General features: G+C 43.9%; 1 protein-coding gene across 5 annotated transcripts in view; it reads left to right on the top strand.

The window, feature by feature from the left end:
* Nucleotides 1-11,078, top strand: part of SEPTIN9 (septin 9) — a 286,254-nt gene extending 275,176 nt beyond the window's left edge. For all 5 annotated transcript variants that reach the window (XM_054975814.1, XM_054975816.1, XM_054975815.1 and 2 more), the window contains 5 exons: nt 3,100-3,217; nt 4,311-4,406; nt 4,786-4,882; nt 7,628-7,679; nt 8,295-11,078. In XM_054975814.1, the coding sequence (XP_054831789.1) occupies nt 3,100-3,217; nt 4,311-4,406; nt 4,786-4,882; nt 7,628-7,679; nt 8,295-8,433 (502 nt within the window). In that variant the 3' untranslated portion in view covers nt 8,434-11,078. The remainder of the gene's footprint in view (nt 1-3,099; nt 3,218-4,310; nt 4,407-4,785; nt 4,883-7,627; nt 7,680-8,294) is intronic.
* The last annotated feature ends 13,367 nt before the right edge of the window (nt 11,079-24,445 follow it).

Genomic DNA, 24,445 nt, shown 5'->3' with positions numbered 1-24,445 from the left:
ATTGGTATGGAATGATTACTCCCTACAAACCCAGCCAAGATATTTTAGAAATTAGGGGAAGCACTTCTGGTCAGCTAAGCATTTGGCTTTGCATTTGCTGGCAAAAAATAATAATCCCTAATTAGAAAGACTTCTTTAAATTTTAAAATTCTTGAGCCTTCTGTTTTTGCTGATGTTTACATAATAAGGGGCGTTTCACACATATTCATTACATGGATTGTCACTCCTACATACAGGAAGACAGTGTTTGTATGTGTGAGTGTGAATGTTGCATGTAGATATTATGCACATAGTGCACTTGCAGGCAGGATCAAAAGAATCCATATTCATAATTTGGACACATTTTTTAATATATGGCAAATAGCTGTCACATCTATTAAAATATGTATAACCTTGTGGCTCGAGATTAAAAGAATACAATCGAACTCCCATTTACCCATTCCTCCCAAGAAAATGCCTGCAGCTTAAACCCCACTAAAAAAAAGTCCTTGCAAATAGGACCAAGTGCTATGTGGAAAGTTGAAGGAGCTCACTATGTTTAGCCTGGGGAGGAGATGACTGAGAGGTGATATGATAGCCATCTTCAAGTACTTGAAGGGCTGTCATATAGAGGATGGTAGGAGTTGTTTTCCAGAAGACTGTAGGTGATACATTGGGATTAGAGATGGGCATGAACCGAAATACGAACCAAAGTTCATCATGAACCAGGCTGGTTCGTGGTTCGCGAACCGGTGGTTTGTCAGAGCCCATTTCTGGCAAACCACCATGGACTTTAGAGTGGTTCGTTTGGTTCATTTTTCAGTTCGTCACTGCAGACAGCATGACGCCGATCAGTCAGTTTCCTAGGCAACAGGGGATAGGCTTTCTGCAGACCTTCTGCTGACCTGGAAGTGATGAATTTCTGGCCCGGAAGTGCCATTTTCACGAACAAAATGAACCTGTGAACCGGGGCAGGTTCATGAAAGTTCATGGTTCATGGTTCGTGAAACATGAACCACGAACCACAAGGTTCATTTTTTTTCTGGTTCGTGCCCATCTCTAATTGGGATGTGAGGGAAAAGACTGTCTTTCATTTATGTGGGTCTGAGGCTATGAAGGGCTTTAAACCAGCACCTTGAATTGAATCTGGTATTGGCCTTGCTTTTGCGTGCAGAGGCTCCGGTTTCAGATGAAAGAATAGGAGGAGCCACTCTTAAAATAGCTGAGAAGTATTCTTGTTAGATAGCCATTGACAACAGTACTAGGACCATGGAATATTTTATTGTTCTGTTGCATTTCTATCCAAAACTTCTAAGACTCTGGGCAACATGCATGGGAGTGACCCTCATTTTATCTTCATGTTATTCCTGTTAGATATGTTAAACGGAGAGATGCAAACTTCATCAAGGGCATCCAGTTAAGCTTCCTGGCTGAGTCAAAACCTTAACTGCTAGTACTCAGACTGGTGGGCTTGAATAGTTCAGGAACAGGAGAAGAAAAATTCTGATGTCTTGAGATTTAATCAGTCTGTGATGACTACTCCCTACAAACCTAGCCAAGATATTTTGGAAAATAGGGGGTGGAGTTACTCTGGGGTTACTCTGAACTACAAGCACATACATTAAATGCATCCATGCATCCAAGCATCCAAGTTGTTGCTTGCTCCTGCTGTTCAAAAGTGTCCTCTGTTAAATCAGTTGTAGATTATAACACTACACAATATCTTGTGGCAGTTTGTTTGTACAAATGCTTCAGGGAAGACCAGCCTGTGGCTCAGGCTGCCCAAGGGTCAACAGCTGCAGGAGGTTGGAGGACTCCTATGCTAGAAGGCATGCAGGCCTGGTACTTCATATAAGGCTTTTCAAAGGCACTACCCTTTGACAGGAGGACACTAGTGACTGGAAATCATGCACTGGCTTTCTTCCTAGACATGTACCGGTCTGCCCACATGCATGCTCAGGCCTTCCCGTGGGCATTATTGGAACATGGTGTTGTCTTGGCTTTTGAAAGTCCCATTTCTGATGGAATAATGGGCACAAAGAGATGCAAGTGACTTAAAGCTGGACCACTCTGTTACTGTCCAAGTGAGCCAGCACGTGTATCTAATCCTCCTCCATCTGTTCTGGGATGCTGGAAAAGGGAACAGACTCCTTCCTTTTAGCAGCTGCTTCAGACAGATGGGGCTGGAGGAACTTGCAGCATTGTCTCGTTTTGTCCTGTGAATTATTCCAAGGAAGACGTGAAGGAGCCTTGTCCTCAGCAACGGTAGCAGCCCCAGAGTATCGCTTCAGGCTGCAGCTGTTCTCCCCTATGATAACCACAGTCTGATCAAGTGATGCTTGGAGGTCCCTCAGGCATTGCAGCCTCCCTACTTAATCCAGGGAGGGGGATTGATAATAAACTTTAGTTCTTGGTCTTTAACATTGCTTGTCCGGGATTAATATTCTCTCTGCCCTCACAATATATCCCAGTGGGGGATGCTCATATTAAAGACTTGCCTGTATCTTAACCCCTGACAGTGCAGAAGTGCTGGTTCAGATGCTATGTTGGGGCTTCTTTTTTCCAGTTGTAAGATTTCTCTGTTTGCATAAGTCATGTAAATGTGGACCAAGAGTTGTTCGGCTCTGACTTTACAAGGCAGCCTAGCGATTCACTCACGGTGGTATCTGTTGTCCTATCATATTCCAGGACAGATAGAGAGAATGCACTAGCGCACGGAGCACAGACAATAGAGTCAGGGAATCCACATTCACATTCAAGCTCTGTTGAGTACTAGAGGCAGAACCTTGAAGGATAGTCTGTAGATTCTCTTGTTTACTGAAGCAGAAAGAAGTGATTTTTTTAATACTTTTCAGTGGCCGTTTCCAACTTTCCACACACATTGGATAATGCACTTTCAATGCACTTTAGTTATCCTTTAGAAGGAGATTTTGTGTTTCACACACGAAAACCCAGTTCCAAATGATCACTAAAGAGCATTGAAAGTGCATTATCCAACGTGTGTGGAAGCAGCCTCTGTTACCAAAAATACCTGCAGGCACCCAGGAAGAGAAATGTAATGCAACCTATCTCCTTTCTGGGTTGCCTTCTCCTTTAAGAGTATTTCCATTTTCCTTTCAGCCTCCGGCCGCTGGACATTGAATTCATGAGGCGCCTGAGCAAAGTGGTCAACATTGTGCCTGTCATCGCCAAAGCAGACACATTAACACTAGAAGAGAGGGACTATTTTAAACAAAGGGTAAGCTGATGGTGCCTTTTTAGATCTCTGATTCTACAGGTCTCCAATTCCCAATAGCTGGCCAGGAGCCCTGCACGTTCCTCCAGTCACAGCAATCTTGCACAGCAAGAGAAAAAGCCTTCATAGATCTCCATGTGTTTCTTTTGGCTCTCCCTCTTCTGGGGGAGGAAGAAATAAACATAATTTCCTGTTTCATTCTTTTCTTTCCTCCTGCAAATCTTTCTCCAGGTAGATTTTAAAATTAGAAACACTGCTGAAATTGCTGGGGAAATGGAGATAGTGTGACTGGTTTTTTTTTCTAAACTGTAAACTTTTTGCTTTGTTTCCCGCCATCAACCTTTCCTGCCTGATGCTGCAACCCGAGTGCCCAGCCCTGCAAGTAGTAGCAACACAGGTGTCTGTTCTCTTACTGCTCTGGCTGGTTTAACTTCTGAGCCATCATTGTTTTACTTCGTACTGCTATCCTTTGTCCCAGTGGCTTGGATCCTAAGCAGTGTGAGAAGACACACTAGAGGAAGGCTACCTCCCCCGCCCCTGCCGCCCCACTACGGCCTTCTGTGTTCCCTGAAATTGCGCTCCTGCAGGTCAGTGGATCTAAAGGAACAGTGCTGGAAGAAAATTGGGAATCCTCAGCAGGAGAAGGCAAAACAGGGCTATTTTCAGTATGCAAAAAATAGTTCTGAAAAAAAAAATCACATGTTAGCCTAGAGTTTGGCCACAGGAATCGTATGGTAAGAGCTTGCTTGGCTGTCAAAATTCTGAGGCAGTCGTAGGCAAATCACTCTTGGTCAGGTAGCATCCCATTGTGAGGCTAAAGCACTGTTCTGAATATCTCAGGGGCAGGGAGGAATAAGATTTATTAATCATGTGGAGTTGCCAGGTTCATCTGCCTTGGACTAGCCAGGTTGACTTGGGCAAGGCTTTCCCTCAATGCTGCAAAGTGCCCCCAAGTGACTTTGTTTTGGGCTGACTACATGTGAAATTCACTTTAGTTTTTTGCTACTCTGGATGATGCACTTTTTCAATTCAGCTCCTGTTGTTGCTGTTGTAACTAATTGTAGACATGTTCCATTTCTGGGGTTTTTTTTGTTAGATCACAGCAGATCTCCTTGCCAATGGCATTGATGTCTATCCACAGAAACAGTTTGATGAGGACTCCGAAGACAGGCTAATAAATGAGAAATTTAGGGTAAGTACGCCATTTCTTACCACTTGCTCAGCATGCGCTCAAAATGTGGCTTTTGGCCTGTACCTAACAATCCCTCCCAAGAACTTCTTAGTGGTATTGTTATGACAACACAAAGTGAGAGAGGGTGGGCCTTTTTTTTTGTCCACTGAAAGGCAGAAAGGAAATTCTTCATGGGGAAAAAAAATCTAGGGCCTGGAACCACTTGTCTAACTTGCCTGGCTATGAGCTCATTATAGGGAAATTGTTGACCATACAGCTGAAGCCAGTGGCCAAAGTCTCTAAAATAAGAAGGAGTAAAGCAACCAAATACCTTTGCAGCTTTGAATATGCTATTGATGGGGAGGGGTGATTCCTCTGACACTTTACAACTTGGTTTTAGGAAATGATTCCATTTGCTGTGGTGGGCAGCGATCAGGAATACCAGATTAATGGCAGACGAATTCTGGGAAGGAAAACAAAATGGGGCACAATTGAAGGTAAGAGGTGGTATCATTGCCACATGTTCGGTTCTGCACAATTGCTATAGCTTTAAATTGCTATAAAAAGATTACATGTGCAAGATGCATAGGCTTCATACTTTGCCTGTTGTATTGAAGTGTGCTTTGCTGCTCTCTGCTGGTCAGAATGAGAAACCTGGTCTCTCTCTATTGAGTTGGTCCCATGCTTGACCTGAGAAGCAAACTGGAACTGATTTTGGTTGGTGGCATCTTGTGGATGTGGTGGGTATCCTGAGTGCCAAGCTGCTGCCTGCTACCTGAACAGAACTGAGGATGGAACATCCTGCTTTATAACAGCAGGACTGCTGGAATAGTGAGAAGCAAAGTATCGTGTTACCTGACACAAACATATAATTGCCCAGAGTTTTGAGTCTTTTAAGTGTTTGGCAGGTGTGGGGGATACAGGCTAGAAAAGAGAGGGACCCAAGCCCTGATCTTTGTATATTGAAGTTTTTTTTCACTTGGACTGTGACCTTGTGAAACTTCTTCAAGGTCCTGGTGTCACACTGTTGTCCACATATCCAAAGCAGAAAGTAGTACTTCCCAGAGCATCACAAGAAACCCCTGGTAGAAACAGCAAGAATGCAGATGCAGCACTGGGCTGTTCTAACAATTATGTGGTTGGACCCAGCAGAAGGCACTGGTGGGTGCAGGTCTTTCCCATGTGCCTGAGGAAGAGAAGGTGATTTCTCGTCCCCTTTCCCCTCTTTGATGCAGCTTCCCTGATCCTGATTATTATTAATTCTGTGATCCATGTGCCTATGGATTTCTGGATTCAACCCAGTAAGCACTGATTATTTTGCTGTAGTGCTTTCAAAACATTTCATAGCATCATGACAGATAGAGGCTGCTCCATGATGGACAGGAACACAGCCTTTTGCAGTGCTGTGACACCCTTGCCCCAGTCTCCCCCCGCCCCTTCATGACACACAGGGCAAGATTAAAGACTTACTGGTTTGGGAATCCTCCCATTCCCCATGCTATTTGAATGCATGAACCTGGCTTGTCCCCCCCAACATGTGCGCATGCATGCACGCAAACACACACAAAATCTCTGTTTAGAATCCTGAATTATGGATTCCACCATCTAGATGCATGTGTTCATTTTTGTTTAAGACTTCTGAAAACCCAGAAGCCTTCAATTGCACACTGTGTACAAGAGGAAGAAGGAGGCAACTTTGTGAACATGGGAACAAGCTATTGTAGACAGACCTCTTGTCTGTTATACTGTCTGAATGTGGACATATATATGGAATATATATGTGAAATACAACAGGAACTCTTCTCATTCAGAGCAGAACCACAAGTGACAAAAGGCACAGATTGGACACTTGTCTGCTTCCCTCAAGTTTTGATGGGAAATGTAGGCGTCCTGGTCTTGCAGCTTGGCTCTCTGACTGCTGTCCAATGGACTTTTCAACTGTCACTTGTCCAACATTCCGCCAAGCTGCCTACATTTCCCATCAAAACTTGAGGGAAGCAGACAAGTGTCCAATCTGTGCCTTTTGTCACTTGTGGTTCTGCTCTCAGTCTAAAGCTGGAATAAAGGCAACAGAGGTGCCAGTGAGAAGAGCATGAACAGTTTTCAAATGCATCAAACTCACTGAATTTATCTCTCTATGAATGCTGCAGATACTGTTTGTGATTTTTTAAAAAAATTAATGTTCATGGTTTTCTAAAAAAATTAAAATCTTGGTCAGATATGTGCATGAGTTTAATCTAGAGGCTGACTGTGGATTCCTGGCCTAAGGGCTAAGATGAGCATGGAATTTGAGCATTATTTTCTCCATGGATGTGCTGCTCCCCATCATACAGGAAGGTAGAAAGGAATATACTTGTTTTAGTAACTTGCATCTGTTTACAGCACAATGGAGAAATTGACTAGCTTCTGCAAGCACTGTTTTTTATAAAAGCAGTTAAAATGCATGTGTTCCCATTCCCATGGGCGGGAAGGCACCACATAGAGAAAATATGCTCAAGCTGCTTGCAGTTCTGTTCTCTGCCTTCCTCCTGCTCTGTGCTCTCTAAAGGTATGGAAAATGTTTTCCATCTCCAAATGGGAACGCACAGGGAACAGCTGCACAAAAAGGTATATAGAGAGAGGTCCTGGTAAAATGGATTTGGCTGGTGCTACCCATGTTAATTCCAGGGGTGGCTGTCTCCTACGCCATTGTGTAGCAAGGTGGACAGTGGGCTGCCAGCAAGGAGTTTCAGATAATTTAATAACATCCCATTGGAGCCATATGCGCTTTCCCTTACAGTAAGAGCATTATTTTTTTTCCTTTTCCCGATATTGTTGCAAATACAGAGAAACACACAACACACTGTTTTGTTTTTGTTATCGTATTTCTCATGATTTTGTGATTTGCTTCATAGAAAAATCCTATTTTGAGAAAAAAATGTCTGCAAAGTTATGGGAGAATCTGTTCATTTTAAGCCTTCTGCTTCCCCCCTGTGGCCAGTCTATGGAAATTCATGAAAACAGCAATGCTGACCCAAGGCAGGTGCTTAGAGTCATCTTCGAAACAAGGCACTTTGCTTGTTTTGGGTATAGGAGACAGCTCCAAGGCACAGCAGCATCCACACTGCCTGAAGCCTGTAGAGATCTCTTGGGTGGTCCAAAATGCATTTAAGAGAACTGCAAGTTCTTTATGAACCCAGTCTTTCTCTGAAATTTCATGCATCGGTCTTACACTAACATCTGACACTATCTCTCGTTTACAGTTGAGAATACAACACATTGCGAATTTGCTTACTTGCGGGATCTTCTCATCAGGTTAGTGATGCCTTCCTAAGGGAAGAGGTGGGGAGTGATCACTGAAGTCAGCTTAATTTTTCTTTGGGAGTTGAAGGACAAAGTATGTACATCTCTGTTTTAGGATACTTGCATCACTTTCAGTAGTTGCTCCAACACTTATTTTTGTGTAGGCACCACAGTTGCTTCCTGTGCCAGCATTGCCCTGTCCTGAGAATCCAATAATAATAACCATTCTTATATATCACCCTTCTAGACAGATTAATGCCACACTCTGTGGTGAACAAAGTTAGTGTCGTTATTATCCCCTCATTACATTTGGAGAGTTGGGGCTGAGAGGAGTGGCTTACCCAAGGCCACCTGCAGAGCTCATGGCAATAGAGGGAGTCGAATCAGCAGTGTGCTCATTTGCAGCCCAACCACTTCACTACTATCCTACAGCAGGTGCCTAGAGGTGGACCATTGGTCCATTGAGCCCTGTCTTGTCTGGCAGTAACATGGTCTTGGGCCGAGTTTGTTCTCGCATCTACAGCATGTGTTCTGGTATTGTCTTCTTCCGTATCAAGCTGCTTTTGAATTTTACTTCCAGAGTGTGATGCACAAAACTTCTTAATTGCCTCTCCCTCCCTCTTGTAGGACACACATGCAAAACATCAAGGACATTACCAGCAGCATCCATTTTGAAGCCTACAGAGTCAAACGCTTGAATGAAGGCCAGAACGTGCTCTCCAATGGTGTGGCTGACAAGGAGGACTTGGTGGCCAATGAAATGTAACATTCATGACCTAGCTAGGATCCAGTTTTCCCTCCTCCCCACTCTGTTCTCTCTCTAATATATATCCATATAAAACTCCTCTGCTGGTGCCACTGTTCTTCCCCCTCTGTACTATTGATATCCACGCTGCTGACTTTAACTGACCAAATAACAATATTTTTTTCTGTAACAAATGTAGTGTCTCACTCTTTGCCAGCCTTTGTGGCATGAAACATCTATTCTGTGCTTCCATGTCGTGGGCCATTGGGTGTAGTAATAGGTGACCAAACCATTGCGGAGAGATGGGGGGTGAGCCATAACCTCGGCAGGAAAAGCTTTGCCAACCTAGATGCTCAGCATTAGCTGTGACACCCCCTTCCTGGACAGATCCTTTATGTGATAGGCCAGCACCCTGTGAAGGAAATCCCATTGATAAATACAACCTTTGTACTCTTGAAAGCCAAGGCGAAGTCTCCTTATGAAGCAGACCGACTTCTTGTAAATTTATCAACTGGGCGAATTTTCATCCACCTCTTCCTGGTGGGGTTGGGTGAAGACATTTGCTTGGCCATTTTGTTGCAGTCGGCCTTGCGGCTTGGGAGAGAGGAGGGCACCACCTATCCTGTCCCTGCAGCTTCCTTCCTAGTGGAGCACGATCCTATCAGGGCTATCCTAAGAGGGGTGTGGTTGCTCCGAATGAGCAACTCAACTTACGCAGGCCTGGGAAGTCTCAGCTGGATGTGCCATGTTTTTTCCCACACTGTATGGGAGGGAGTTAGAGGAGAGCCCACGTCTGCTGCCTTGGTTTTAGCAATTCAGGTCAATAGAGATGTTTCTGAGCCACATGACTGACCTAGTGCCAAAGCTTTACTGTGTTTTATAGGGGTGTTTGCGTGTGTGTTTGCGTGGAGTTTTTCATTCCCTAACTCCATCCCTTTTGGGTTAAGATTTTTCTGTCATTAGGTGAAAAGTGAAGGTGAGAGCGGGGCAAGAGCTGAATTATGATTTTATGGCATGTTTCAGTTCTGCACTATACATAATTTACCCCCTGAGTTGTCTAGACCCGTTCTCCTTTCTTTTCAAAAAGCCAGCAATAGTGGGGGGGGGGCGGCCTGTTCACTAGAAAAGAGTGGGAGGTCTCTTGTGGGATAAATAAAACGGCTGCCAGGAAAAGCTGCTTTCCTCAGGTACAAACCCAATATGAATCTTAGGAGGGGCAGCTCCCCTTCCCATCACTCTCCGTCCTTCAGGGTTGGAGTCCCAAACCCTGCTGCCTTCCTAGAGATTCATGTGATGCATTTAGCTCAGACTTCTTTCGAATTATTTGGGAATGCTTGCCTGAATAAGAGGTAGAACGTTTTTTGCAAACCCGACAGAGAAGGCCCCATTTCTTTGAAAAATTATGTTAATCTTTGAATAAGCCTAGGAAGGCTTTTGGTATTTGGCTGGCTAATATTTATTTTTTTCATTGTACAATTCCTGGGTGCAATTGTGGCTACAATTCCCCAGGTGTTTATGTCTAGACAGATCTTGCATGTTCATCTCCATATGAAATGCCACGCTGTGGATAAAAAGCTGAGTCTAGTATTTGCACACTGTCTGTCCCTAACAGCGCAGGAAAGCGGTGCGTTGTCTCATCGTTGAGCTGATTTGGAGTTCTTAAAGAGACAAGCCCCATTTGAGCTGATTGAATGAGTCATTAGGTCCTAGGTTTTCTGCGCTTTCTGTTCTAGGGAACATAATGAGTGGTGTCCAGCTTCATGGAACATTTGTGGCATATCCCAGTTCATTTGTACCCCTTTTACAAGGGGTACAATTCATTTGTACCCATGCTGCCCTCTTGTGGAACCCTCAAAATGTGCTGATTCCTATCATTTATAAAAGACCAACTTGAGTTTTCATAATGTTCTTACAAGTGACCCACTCTCAAACGGCAGCTATGCCTAAGGGAGGATGTTTCACACCCTAATGTACCTCATGGGATGGCACACAATCCCTTCTTGCAGATGTTCATGATACCAGCATATGAACCTGTCTCCGTCCAAAACTGGCTGTGACCTTCGCTCGTTTTCACACTGCTCTCTACGATTGCTTTCCCCTCCTCAATAGAAGCTATTGGACATCTTTTTCCCCCTTTTAAAATTCATACCCCAGTGAACATATCCATAAACATTCGCTGAATCAAGACTCTTGCCCAGATAACTTCTGTGTGTCCCTCCCAAACTGAAAAAAATGTAGGAATCTTTACTGAGCTTGTGTTAAGCTGAGGAAAATTATTTTTGTTACATGCTGACTTGCTATATTTTAGCAAAATAAAAAAAACTGTGTATTAACTAAATATATATATTTCAAGTGTTTAAAAGACTATGAAAAGGGTTAAGGGAGAATGTGTTTCTTTGGGGAGAAGGGAGGGGGGATTCTCTTTAGCAACACTCTTATTGCATCCAGTATCTCAGCCAGCGAAAGCAAGACAAAAATGCTTTCTACTCTTATATTGTACTTTTTTCCTGATGGAAAGGTTTTACCGAACAAAACTAAAACATTCGACTGAATCTATAAAAATGGCCTCTTGGTGGGTTGTATGCATATGACAAATTTAGTCCTGTTTTTGTATAAATAATAGTGTTTAATATGTATTTCCCAAAAATAAATGTTTCAAATGGAAACTGGGAAGAGAGTCGCTTCTTTTTCAAGGCCAAAAGGTCTGGGTGTGATCTAGGGACCTCTAAGAAAGAAAATGTTTTATGCAAATTAAGATGTTTTCATTGCTGGCACTTGCCAGGAGATCTCGTGTTGCCTCTTTTAATGAAAGCTTTCTTGTAAATGGACCAGCAGATTTGGTGCCCATTTAGGGTTTTTTTCCCCACTTGCTAACATTTAGGGCCACTATCTTCTCAAGTGATGAGAGAGGCTAACCTTTTCAAATTGGCTTCATTAGCTGACACTGGGCCCTCATACCTGAACGTGTTCTTTTAAAAATAAACAGCCATCCTACCAGCATCACTGTTGGTGTTGGGATGGGTGTCTGGAAGGGTTTCAAAGTGCCTTTACAGAAGCAAGAGAAATCTGGATTTTCCAACTAACTTAAAGACCTTTATATTTACATTATTTCACACTGGATTAGAGTGTGGTCCCTTTTATATGCATGACTTCAGATCATGTGGGTTTTTATTGGTAAAAAGTTACGTATTGGATATCAGGAAGGCATGAAAAAGCCAATACAGGTCCTCAAATATTAGAGTAAGGATTGATAACAATGGAAGCCATTTCCACAAATCTTATTTAGGACTGTAATTAAAGCACTTGTAATTGAGATACTTGACCAGAGCAGACTCTGGTCAGGTATCTCAAACTCCAATTTGTTCTTAACAAGGGGATACTTAATATTTTGAACTCCCTCCTCCTTTTAAGACTTTTTAAACCAGGCTTAAATTATCATAGAATTACAGGATTCATTCAGAGATCAGCCTTAACTGTAACACATTTACTTCACTACTATTTTACTTCATATTTCTGCACAGTGCTATCCTATATTTTAAGCCTGGATCAATGGATTGTTACAAAAAAGTTCTCAAGAAATGCAAATAAATTGTTCAGTTCTAGTCTGTAGAGTATTCATGTCTCTTATGAGCACAGAAACATTCAAGAGACTCAGACTCTCTACAGAAGACAAATTACATGAGGATGCTCAAGTGAAGGAAGGTGCAATGTTAGCTGAGAAGCGTAGTTTCACATCTCTAGAGCCGGCAAAGATCACTCCTCAGGGGGTTTGTTTATTTCATCTTTGCTTCCCCAAGGGCTCTGTCAATTTTACCTCCCCTTCAGGGAGGCAAAGAGGAAATAAACCCTCTAAGGATCTATCTTTGCCTGCTTTAGAGAGGTGAAACTACCCTTCCCAGCTAACATTGTGTCTCCGTTCACTTCAGTGTCCTCGAGTAATTCATCTCGTGTAGAGAGACTGTAAGACCTGGCAACTCAGGTTCACATCCCCAACTCTGCTATGAAACTCACTGAGTATCCTTGGGCCAATCACACTGTCTCTGTCTCTCACAAGGTTGTTAAGAGAATAAAATATGGAAGAAAAGAATAATGAATGCTACTTTGAGCTATTCGTAAGGAAGGTAATACAAAAATGTTCTAAATAAATATAAATAATTGCCAGTGATCAAGGTATCAAAAGGATACAATTTGTTGTGAGCTAGAGGTTGTTGGCTAAAGTTTTGATAATCTTAATGACCTACCCATTCTGAAAGATGATCTTGATTGCTGATTTATTTGTAGTAGAAAGAGAGATGATTATAGGTAAGACTTAGAGATATAGTGCCAGAGGTTGGGTCAGGTGATGGAATCATTTGGCAACCAAAGGGCAAAAGTCTTCAGTGTATCAGTCATATATTTCCTGGTATCCACTTGTTGCCTTGATTTCCTTATCCCTTTGTGAGTTCACTTTGTCCTCCTTTCTAATTCTTCCTCTGTTACCTGTCCTCCTTTCTCTACCCCTCTCTTCCTTGAGCCTTTCTGTGCCCTTTATACTGCTTCTACAGGTGGCTGCAAGTGTACTAATGATGACAGGAGGTTGCAGTAGTGGTGATGAAACTGAGGGAGGGAGAAACAAGTTCCAGCATCTCCACCATGAAGTCTGAACGACTGTATAGCCATAGCTTAAAGAACAATGGGTTTGTGAACTCACAGATTGGCTCAGTTTGTCTTCATTAGCAGAGTGCCTGAAATATTTTGCCACAATAACAGCTGTGAGAAAGGAAGTGGAAAGAGCAGGGACCCCTCCCTTCTACAATAAATGAAAACAAATATGCAAGGAGCTGCAGAACTTGCATTCCCCACATCCTCAGCCTGCCCAACCAAGCCTCCTAGCACTTCCCAAAACCAGAATGCCTTCTCATAACCAAATAATAATAATAACAACAACATTCGATTTATATACCACCTTTCAGGACAACTTAATGCCCACTCAGAGCGGTTTACAAAATATATTATTACTCCACAACAATCACCCTGTGAGGTGGGTGGGGCTGAGAGCTCCAGAGAACTGTGACTGGCTCAAGGTCACCCAGCTGGCTTCAAGTGGAGGAGTGGGGAATCAAACCCGGCTCTCCAGATTAGAGTCCCGCACTCTTAACCACTACACCAAACTGGCTCCAAATAAAAAGCTATTATATGTAGGCTTATTGACTGGCTAGTTACAGCTTCAAGTGGATACCTCTGGCCCTTTAAAACTGCTTAGACTGAAGATAAACTACTAGATGGTGACACTCTGTACATGCTGTACCCCTGAAGCTCCTTACAGTATGAATGGCAAACCTATGGCCAAGAAACAGGGGACTTTGTGGCGTATCTGCACAGGAGGAGGGCCCACTGCTACCAATGAAGTGCTTGCTTCCTTGCTCAAGAATCCATGGCCATAGTCCCTTCTGGCACAGGGGATTTTATGCATTGTATAATGAGGTGTGTGTATTAAGTGCCATTAAGTCACAACTGACTTATGGTGACCCCTGCTGGGGCTTTCAAGGCCATTGAAAAGCAGAGGCAGTTTGCCATTGCTTTCCTCTGCAGTGTCTTGCTTGGAGGTCTCCCATCCAAGTACCAACCCTGTTTAACTTCCAGGGTCTGACAAGATCAGGTTATACCATGTTGCCTTCCCTCTGTAGGGTGGACTTAGTTCGTGGCATGTGATTATGGATCATATGACACAATTATTTTGTCTGCTTTATCCTTTGTAACCGTGTGACTGCCCCTGGTTTTGAATCTGACTTCCTGTTTTTAAGAATTTAATAATGAGTAACCAGATGTAACCAACCCATTTTTTTCTGCAACTGGTGAATGAGAATTGCAAAGGGGTAGCTAGCCACGTCAGTCTATTATAGCAATATTTTTTTAAAGTCCAGTGGCACCTTAAAAAATAAGTACTGAAATAAATGTTGTTAAAATTTAAATCGCAAACGGGCTTTGTTTTATTTAACTGAGTGTTAGCCAGTAGATGGTGCCACTATTTTAACTACCCTCTAATTATCAGTGTTTCATATGGTAATTAGAGACATTAAGGGAACTTGTTGCTGTGGAGTTTAATCTCCCTGACCTTGTTTGCCAGCCAGGGGTCTTACTTTTGGGACTCAAAATATCATCTACCATTTAAAAGAATATCTGTATGTGATCTCTATATCTCTACATTTGATGCTAAAAACATAAAATGAGGTATTAATCTTTTGGCTCTGGTTTGCGTTGGAGCAAAAAGGAAGAATATCTTTCCTGCTCTTCTCAGCTTCTTTATGTGAAGATGGTGTGACTCTTCTATTCTCCCCACCAGATCTTAAAGGGTTATTGAAGAGACACAAGCTGATTGTCATGTAATGCCAGCGCTCTTGACTGCTCTTTTTCTTACATAACAGTCACTCAAATAAGAGGCCAGGGCAGGGCTTTTTTTCAGCTGGAACGGAGTTCTGGAACATATTGAAAATGGTCACATGGCTGGTGGCCCCGCCCCCTGATCTTAGCAGCAGGTAGGTCAATCTAAACTCCCCTCTGTCTGGAGATCAGGGGGCGGGGCCACCAACCATGTGACTGTTTTCTTCGAGGGCAACCCACTGAGTTCCACCACCTCTTTTCCCAGAAAAAAGCCCTGGGCCAGGGTAACAATAAAGTTGTATGTGCTGCATGTTGGTTCCTTCTGCAGTGTTCAGCAACATAAGTCCAATTGGAACATGAGGCTATAAGGATTTTTTCAGTTTTTGTATTGCACTTGAGCAAAGATTGCAAATGTAGCAAAACACACAGAAATCAGGGTGAAAGTCCAGTGAAGGACGGGATTCCTTTTTCCTGATACAGTTTAGGACAAACCAATCTATCCTGTAAAACTAATTTTGTGAAATGGAGGAAATGAGAGAAGTGCGCATGTCAAATTGGGGTCTCCTACAACTCTCAAATTCTCATGCGTCGTGCTACCTACCTGGGGAGAGGAAAGCCCAGGACAAGCTTATCTGTGAGCCTGTCTCCAACTGGTTGCTTTTGTTGATGAGGGAAATGTTCAACCAGGGAAGCTGTGAGAAAAAGGGATCTCTGTTCAGGATGGCTGGCCCTATAGCACCATGCTCTGTTTGAAAGAAAATCTGCTATAAATTATAAGAATAAAGGAGAACATAAATAATTAAAACAGCTCAGAATAAGTGGCTCCAGAAATGTCTGCCTGATTTAAAAACTAATTACTTGGAGGGTAATCACCACCAGAAACTGCATATGTTTACCCACAATGCCTCACTTAACACCCCCACCCCATCTCCTAATCATTATCTGAGGCATCAATATTCAGACAGATCTTTCATCTACATCATACAATAAACTCTACTGAACTCTTCCTGCTTTCTGATTAATAACATCATTGGAGCCTTATCCTAAAATGCTATAAATCCTCACCAGAAATAACAAACACAGCATTCAATGGCAAAAAGAGCTTTGCTTTCCAAAGGACAGTATTTTCAATGACAAAAGAGAGCTGAGCAAGATTCAAGTCCAGCACCACCTTTGAGACCAACTAGATTTCTGGTGTCTGAGTTTTTGAGAGTCAAAGCTCCTGTGCGGCTTCACCCTGCTCTGGCCCCACCTTAGCAGGTTCAGCTGTAGCCCTGTAGACCAGGCAGGTACCAGCTGGGTTACCCAGGTCTCAGAAAAAGAGCATGGGGTGGACTGACACTGCCTGGCCTCCCTCACTACTCTCTTCACTGTTTTGCACTCACTCCTAACTTCTTCCTCTCCACCCCTGCTTGTGGGTGGACTTCCCTTTTATCCCTTCACCTTTCCCAGGCTCCACCTCCTAGTCCCACCCCCAACAACCTAGCCACTGCCCTGGTGGCCCTAGATAGCCACGCCTGTGGTCGCTTTGCTCCCAGCCTCTCCTGACCATTTCTAATCCCTTCTAGCATTCCTGCTGGTTTGCTGGGCTGTTGCTCTTTCCCTGCTGGCCACTGGGTTGGAGCGTGGCCCGGTGCTGCCTTCGCTGCCCTCAATCTGCCGCTCGTGGGGGCGCTGACTGGCTGTCTCTGCCTCTTGTGCCCTCTCCCTCTGGCTAGGCTGTTGAGCTGCTCCTGAGCTGAGAAAAGGGGCTGCTCTGGAGTCTTGGCTGGGAAGAATGCAGGGGATAGGACCCGGGAGCTACTGCCAAGCCTGCCTCCTGCTGACGAGGCTTGGCCTGGGCTTTCTGCAACTGAGGCTTCCTGGGCATTCCTGGCCCCTGTTAGTGTCTTCATTGCCTGTTTCCTCATTGTTGGGTGAGTACCAAGGATGGCAGGGTTGGACGCAGGGCTGTAAGCTTTGGTTTTGGGTGCGCCTCTCTGGGAGGGTCCCCAAGTCCCTTTGTCAGATAAGAGGAGCGGGAAAAGGTAGGAGTCTTTATAATCCAGGCAGAAGGCGCGAAGGGTATTGCGGATTAGAGTGTCAGGAAGTTAGCTGTAATACATGTTGTAGTTAGCTAGCGAGAGCAGGTGTGCAAAGTGCAGTAAATTGGCATCTATAATGTGGGGGAAATCCTATGTCATTGTCCATGCTAATGCTTCTCTCTCTCAAGCATTGGGAAGCTAACCTTTTCTTGCCCACAATCTTAAACAACTCCTTGCTCACAATAATGCACTTCCCAACATGGAGACAGACTCTGGAACCAGGGCTTGCAATAGACCAAGATGCCAACTTTGTCCTCATATTTACTCTTAACACCACCATTACTGGACCTAACAACACCAGTTAGACCATCTCAGGTTTGTTCACTTGTTCTGCTTCCAATGTTATATATGCCATCAACAGTCAGCAATACCATTCCACTCTCTATATTGGACAAACAGGTCCAATATATGCTGTGCAAAAGAATAAATGGACATAGGTATGACATTAAAAATCACAGCACTAAGAAACCAGTGGGAGAACATTTTAATCTTCTAAAACATTCCATTGCTGACCTAAAACTTGCAGTTCTCAAGCAAAGGAAAAATACCATATGACATTGCTGAAACTGAGTTTATTTGCAAGTTCAGAACAATGAATCCCCTAGGACTGAATTGAGACAGGATTTTTCTTGCATTACAGATGCTAACTTTCTGCACTTCACACCCCTGCTCTATCTATCTCTATGTGTAGCTAGCTTCCTGACACTTCCATTTACAATACCCCTACCACCCTCTGCCTGGATTATAAACATTCCTGCCTTTTCCCACTCCTTGTATCTGACGAAGGGAGCTTTGACTCTTCAAAGCTCACACCGGTGAAAATCTAGTTGGTTTCTAAGTTGCTACTGGTCTCGAATCTTGCTCTTCTACTGTAGACCAACAGGGTTACCCACCTGAATCTATTGTCACAGAAGACAGCTAGTCAGTGAAGCAGTTCTAAATGACGTGTGTTGCTCAAGAAATGCTTCAGCTGCTGCTATTCTCCCCCTGCCCAGTGCCAATAGCCAGCTGCAAAGGATGACAGAGTTCCCATTCTGCTGCCTGTAATAGTGGTGTAGAAGAGGGAATTTTGACAACTGCAACCAGCCATGCAGCAGTAAGAACATTAAACTAGCTGAAATTCACAACTGTGAAGTGAAAAGCGAGGGGGTGCCAGCTCTCTTCTGCCTTCCAGCAACGCTCTTGATCGAAACTAAGCCACAAAACGTTTGCCCCTGGTTATTGCCACGCCAGGAAAAACTTTCCATCTGGCTAGCTGAAAAGGGCAGAGGAGCTGAGCCCCTAAAACAACAGCACAAACCTTCCTTTGGATGCTAACATCCTATCCCTGGGCTATATCAATGGAAGGCTACATACCCTGCCAAATTTAAACAGGGTGATGTGCTGTTATCTAAGAGCGTACATGAGAAATTGCTGTTCAGTGCAGGATACATAAGTAAAAGATGACCACAAAGAGATGCTGTCAGATGCCACATCTGTCTAGAGCAGTCAGCACTTGTGCTGACATGGAACTTTGCCCATATTCCCACTGTGGTGAAATTTCAGGTTTATCGGTAGATGTTTAAGGTTATCACTTCACTGTACTCTCTAACACACTTACTAAGAACAGTGTTCTTGCTGGAAAGTCTAGTAGAATTTGTCAAAAAGAATTTTGCTGCATCAAAATTGTTTGGATCCAGAGCTGGCTCCTAGTGCATTAAGACTTTCATATAAACAGGAAATTTCACCTGATGCAAGTTTTCCAAGCACGGAGTATCAGTAATGGAAGAGCTGCGTCATGGGGGTTTCCTCTTCTGAACCACTAAAGGTATAGAAGTCCTATCAGAACCCCAAAGTGGTAGAAGCAGAGGGGTGGGAGTGGTTGGCAGGACGACACAGTCCAGCAGCCCCCTTCATGGAGTTTATGCATCATGTGCATAAGGAAGGTTTGTGCTGCTGTTTTATGGGCTCAGTTCCTCCCTTTTCAGCTAGCCAGATGGAAAGTTTTTCCTGGTGTGGCGATAACCAGGGCTTTGCTAGAGTCCCATTTGGGCTGAAAGTCTTCTCCACAGCCCTCCTCTAGTGCTCTGGTGGATGTGCAGCAGTTTTTCAGCAGACAAATCAGTGTGTAAAGAGTTTCTGGTAGGCAACACTTTTGAAACACAGAGGTGTAGGATCTCCACGGGCAGGAGGAGTTAATTTTTGCTAATTCCCCCTGCTGCTGCAGAACTCTGCCCCCACCCCCATGATGCTCTCACAGCTCCCCCATCTCCTAGGAGCAGGGCTTTTTTTGTGGGAAAAGAGGTGGTGGAACTCAGTGGGTTGCCCTCAGAGAAAATGGTCACATGGCTGGTGGCCCTGCCCTCTGATCTCCAGACAGGGGAGTTTAGATTGCCCTCCATGCTGCTGACCAGCGCAATCTAAACTCCCCTTTGTCTGGAGATCAGGGGCGGGGCCACCAGCCATGTGATCATTTTCAAGAGGTTCCGGAACTTTGTTCCACTGCATTCCAGCTGAAAAAAAGCCCTGCCTAGGAGTAATATGTGGGGAGGGATTTGGGGATGCAGTGGGAGGTGAAAAAATCATGCTGTGCCACTGGAAATTCTTTGCACCCAAATCCTTTACTGGATGCAACTGACTGCTATACTCAAATGATGGTGTATGGTTTGTTACTGGCAAGTAGGGGTGTGCAAAGGCACACTGTTTCGGGATTCTCATTTCAGATATATCCGAAACGAGAGTTTGATCCGGAAACAGCAAAATCCGAAACGGCAAGCCGTTTCGGGTTTTGAGTTTCGGATATTGTTTCGGGTTTTCGGAAATGCATTTCAATGCATTTCAATGGGAAAAAGCCTCCCCCAGGCTTCCCAGAAGCCTGGGGGAGGCATTTTCCCATCAATTCAAACCAAAATTGGTGGAGGCCTTCCTCTAACTCCCCTCCAACAATGCCCCAAGTTTCAGAAAGTTTGGACTTTGGGGGGGCCAAGTTATGGTCCCCCAAAACAGGTCCCCCTATCCTCGCCTAAAAGGGAAAGGTTTTTGCTTGTTGCTGCTGATCTCTTACGTTGTGGATGCTGCTGCTGATCTCCATGTTTCCTATGGGGGGAAAATGAAGAGGCAGCCATGCAGGCTTGTCTTGCCAGGGGTGGCATTTTGCATGCAAAATGCCCCCCAACCCTCTGGGGCCCTTCTGCCACCTCTACTCCCACTCCCCACCAAGGCTCAGCCTGCTGCCACTTGGGGGGGCATTTCATGGCCTCCCCAAGTAGGTGCTCTCAGCCCCCAAAGTCCACCCCCCACAGCCCCACACAAACCCAATTTCCCCCCAGCAGCCACACACAGACTCAAATCCCGATTCCCCACATTAGCCCCAGCAGCCCCACACCCATAACCCCAGGAACAGGCTGGCAAAGGCCAGCCCTCCCCCTTTGTTCCCTATGCTGGGAACTTCTAAACTCTCTTTCCCAGGGCAATTCCGCACAGCCCAGGGGTGCCACAATGGTGGGCAAACTTCTGAGTGCCAACTTGTCCCTGGGAAAGAGCACCTGACCTGACACACAGACAACCACCCCCTGACACCCCCACCACCTACAGAGAAGCCTGGCCAGCCTGCCGTACTGTTTCCTATGATGGGAACCAACTTCACATCAAAGAATAAAACACGAACAACACAAAATATTTTTTTAAAAATTATTTTCTCACTTTCAAAGTACCAGTAGGCAAAGCATTATGACACATTACATCAGCAGTCCCCCCCACAGAAAAATAACATGACTCACTTAACATCAGAGAATCACAAAAACACAATTGCTTTCAAAAACACTTTATTTCTTTAACTGTTTTAGGTTACACAGTAGGAGGGCACAACAGGGCATGAAAGCAGCGTACTACACAAAATAATACCGCCCACTTCACCTTTTTTTGACAGCAATTGTGTTTGAGTGATTCTCTGATGTGAAGTGAGTTGTGTTATTTTTGTGTAGTAGACTGCTTTTACACCCTGTTGTGCCTTCCTACTGTGTAACCTAAAGCAGTTAAAGAAATAAAGTGCTTTTGACAGCAATTTTTTGGGGTGATTCTTTAATGTGAAGTGAGTTGTGTTATTTTTGTGTAAGATACTGCTGCCATGCCCTTTGGTGTGCCCCCCTGCTGTGTAACCTAAAGCTGTTCAAGAAATAAAGTGTTTTTGACAGGAATTGTGTTTTTGTGATTCTCTGATCTTAAGTGAGTCATGTTATTTTTCTGTGTGGGGGACTGCTGGTGTAATGTTTCATAATGCTTTGCCTACTTGCACTTTGAAAGTGATAAATGTTTTTTTAAAAAACTTTGCATTGTTCGTGTTTTATTCTTTGTTGTCCAGTTGGTTCCCATCATAGAGAACAATGGGGCTGGCTGGCAAGCCATCTCTGTAGGTGGGGGGGGGGGGAATTTGAGGGAGGGTGTCTGTGGTTCAGGTGCTCTTTCACAGGGACAAGCTGGCACTCAGAAGTGTGTCCACCATTGTGGCATCCCTGGGCTGTGCACATTTGCTCTGAGAAACAGAGTGTTATAGTTCACAGCATAGGAAACAAAGGGAGAAGGTTGGCCAGCCTGTTCCTGGGATTGTGTGGGGCTGCTGGGGCTGGATTTGGGCCTGTGAGGAGCTACTGTGGGGATTTGGATCTGTGTGTGGCAGCTGGGGGAGAATTGGGTATGTGTGGGGCTGTAGGGGGTGGACTTTGGGGGCTGAGAGCACCTACTTTGGGAGGCCATGAAATGCCCTCCCCCCCAAGTGGGAGCAGGCTGAGCCTTGGGGCTGAGCCTTGGAGGGGGGTGGGAGGAAAGGTAGGAGAAGGGCCCCTGAGGGTTGGGGGCATTGTGCATGCAAAATGCCCCCCCTAGAAAGACAAGCCTGCCTCTTCATTTTCCCCCATAGGAAACATGGAGATCAGCAGCAGCATCCACAACGTAAGAGATCAGCAGCAGCAAGCAAAAACCTTTCCCTTTTAGGCGAGGACCTGTTTTGGGGGGCCATAACTTGGTTCCCCAAAGTCCAAACTTTCTGAAACTTGGGGGGTTGTTAGAGGGGAGTTAGAGGAAGGTCCCCACCAATTTTGGCTTGATTCAGTGGGAAAATGCCTCCCCCAGGCTTCTGGAAAGCCTGGGGGAGGCTTTTTCCCATTGAAATACATTACTAAAACAAGCTGAAATACCGAAATGTTTCGGAAATCGCTGTTTCAGATTACCCGAAACGTTTTGGGTTTTCTGAAACGTTTCGGGAAAACCTGAAACAACCTGAAACAGGTTGTTTTGGGTTTTTTTCGGGTATCATATACCCGAATTGCACACCCCTGCTGGCAAGTTACAAAGCTACTGGCAAGAAGAGTCTTTTTTACTTAAGTGGTGACTGCACACCAGATTAATAAGGTTCTCAGCTTCCATATTGCAAGCTATTTCTATCATTTCCATACCATCAAACTTTCATAGATGAAATTAACATCCCTGTTTTCAGAAACCCCAGTTTTAACAGCACTTCTACTTTCATAATAATATAATAATAATAACATTGGATTTATATACCACCCTTCAAGATGACTTAATACCCACTCAGAGCGGTTTACAAAGTATGCCATTATTATCACCACAACAAAACACCCTGTGAGGTGGGTGGGGCTGAGAGAGCTCCTAGAAGCTGTGACTGATCCCAGGTCACCCAGCTTGCTTCAAGTGGAGGAGTGAGGAATCAAACCCGGTTCTCCAGATTAGAGCCCCACGCTCTTAACCACTACACAAAACTGGCTCGCATACCAAGAATCACTGCTCAAGGCCCACTACTCTCTCTGCTATATGATGTATTAACTTATTCTGCAATAACTTATCCTGAATTATAGACAATGTAAACATGTTCTTAATGAAACATAATTCAGTATATGCAGAGGCTTCCACACCCTTTAAAATCAATTCTGAAATATGTTTTGATTTTGAAAATGCATATATTGAATTCTATTTGTATTTAAATTGCCTATTTTAATCCTAACAAGTAGCCGGCTCAAGGTTGACTCAGCCTTCCATCCTTCCGAGGTCGGTAAAATGAGTACCTAGTTTCCTCGGGGTAAAGTGTAGATGACTGGGGAAGGAAATGGCAAACCACCACAAACCACCTCGTAGCAAAAGTCTGCCAAGAAAACGTTGTGATGGGACATCCCCCCATGGGTCAGTAATGACTCGGTGCTTGCACAGGGGACTACCTTTACCTTTTTAACCTAATCCTAACAAGATGTACATTGTATAACCATATTTTTAAAACGTTCTGTTAAAATACCAAGCACTCATATAAAGGTTTTTGTAAAAAGCTGTTAGTGCCCAGGTTGCAAAAGGAATTTCAATTTCTTACCAGCCATCTGTGAAGGGATGGTATGTCTAGACACATGATGGCTCCTGAAATAATGATATGCAATTGACCGGCTTCCCTATTATGACACAAAGCTAGATCTAATTCTACAGTCTCCAGTCCTAATTTTATATCTTCTGAAGAAGAAAGGTGAAAAAAATCATAGACATATCATTGAGCTGAAAACTCTATGATCCTCTTACAGAAGGAGAAGGGTATTCCTATACAACTATCTTCTTTGTCGTGTGTAATTTGCAGGTGAAATTCAATACAGAAGGAAAGAGAAGATGGTAATAGAAGGGGAAACTAAGATGCCTAGCTGTATCATGAAAGCCAGGGAAAAGTGATTTTCAAAGACCTGATTCTCCAGGATTATTTGAGAAAACTATGCCAATCTCAAGGGCAAGTGGCTTCAGAGATCAAAGGGTGAAATATTTTATGCAAAGAGAAAATCAGGAAAAATCCTAAATGTTGTGTGCAAAACTCCTAAGAAGAATTGCCAGTTTCAACTATAGCTGTCTCTCTCATTACATAGAGATTCATTAAATATTGTCAATTGTTTGTTGTCATGAAAGTTTCCCCTCCCCAGTATTTTTATGCAGCGCAGTCAAACTGCATCACAGATTTGTAGTCTTTAGGCTACATAAGCATATAGTCATCCCTGGAACACGTGTTTCATTAATTTCACCTGCAAATTACAAACAGAGGGGAAGCTATTTGAATGGGAATGCATGTTTCCCTTCCGAAGAGTATCACAGGATTTTCAGCTTCACCTTTCTTCTTCAGACAGTCTAAAAGCAGAAGTGGCAATGTTTGAGTAACCAATCCCCTGTGTAGAACTAGAGAATGTGTTTCACTGGCAGGAGCAAACATACAGTCATCCATGGAACATATGCTTCACTTGCAGTGGAAGTGTGTCATGGTATCTGAGAATGAAGATAAAATACAGCAAGAATACAGATATCACAACAATATATAATACTTGCTCACGTGAATAGTAGCTGGATAAATGTGAGGTAGATTTTTGAAAGGTTACAAGAATTTGGAGTTGATGTGAATTATATTTAACCCAAGTTCCTGGGTGGATGAGGCAAATGATAGCAACTCTCCAGTGAAAATCTTCCCAAAAGACAAGGAATACAGATCTGAGAAGGGCTGGATGGAGACTTCATGCATGTAGATTCTGAATTAAATATTAATTTGCTGTATTTGGTTTATAAGAATAAACACTTCCATTAAT

Source organism: Eublepharis macularius, chromosome 4 (genome assembly GCF_028583425.1).
Source record: "Eublepharis macularius isolate TG4126 chromosome 4, MPM_Emac_v1.0, whole genome shotgun sequence".
Classification (NCBI taxonomy): Eukaryota; Metazoa; Chordata; class Lepidosauria; order Squamata; family Eublepharidae; genus Eublepharis; species Eublepharis macularius.
Note: the sequence above shows the minus strand (reverse complement) of the source record. Positions and strands in the feature narration are given on the sequence as shown.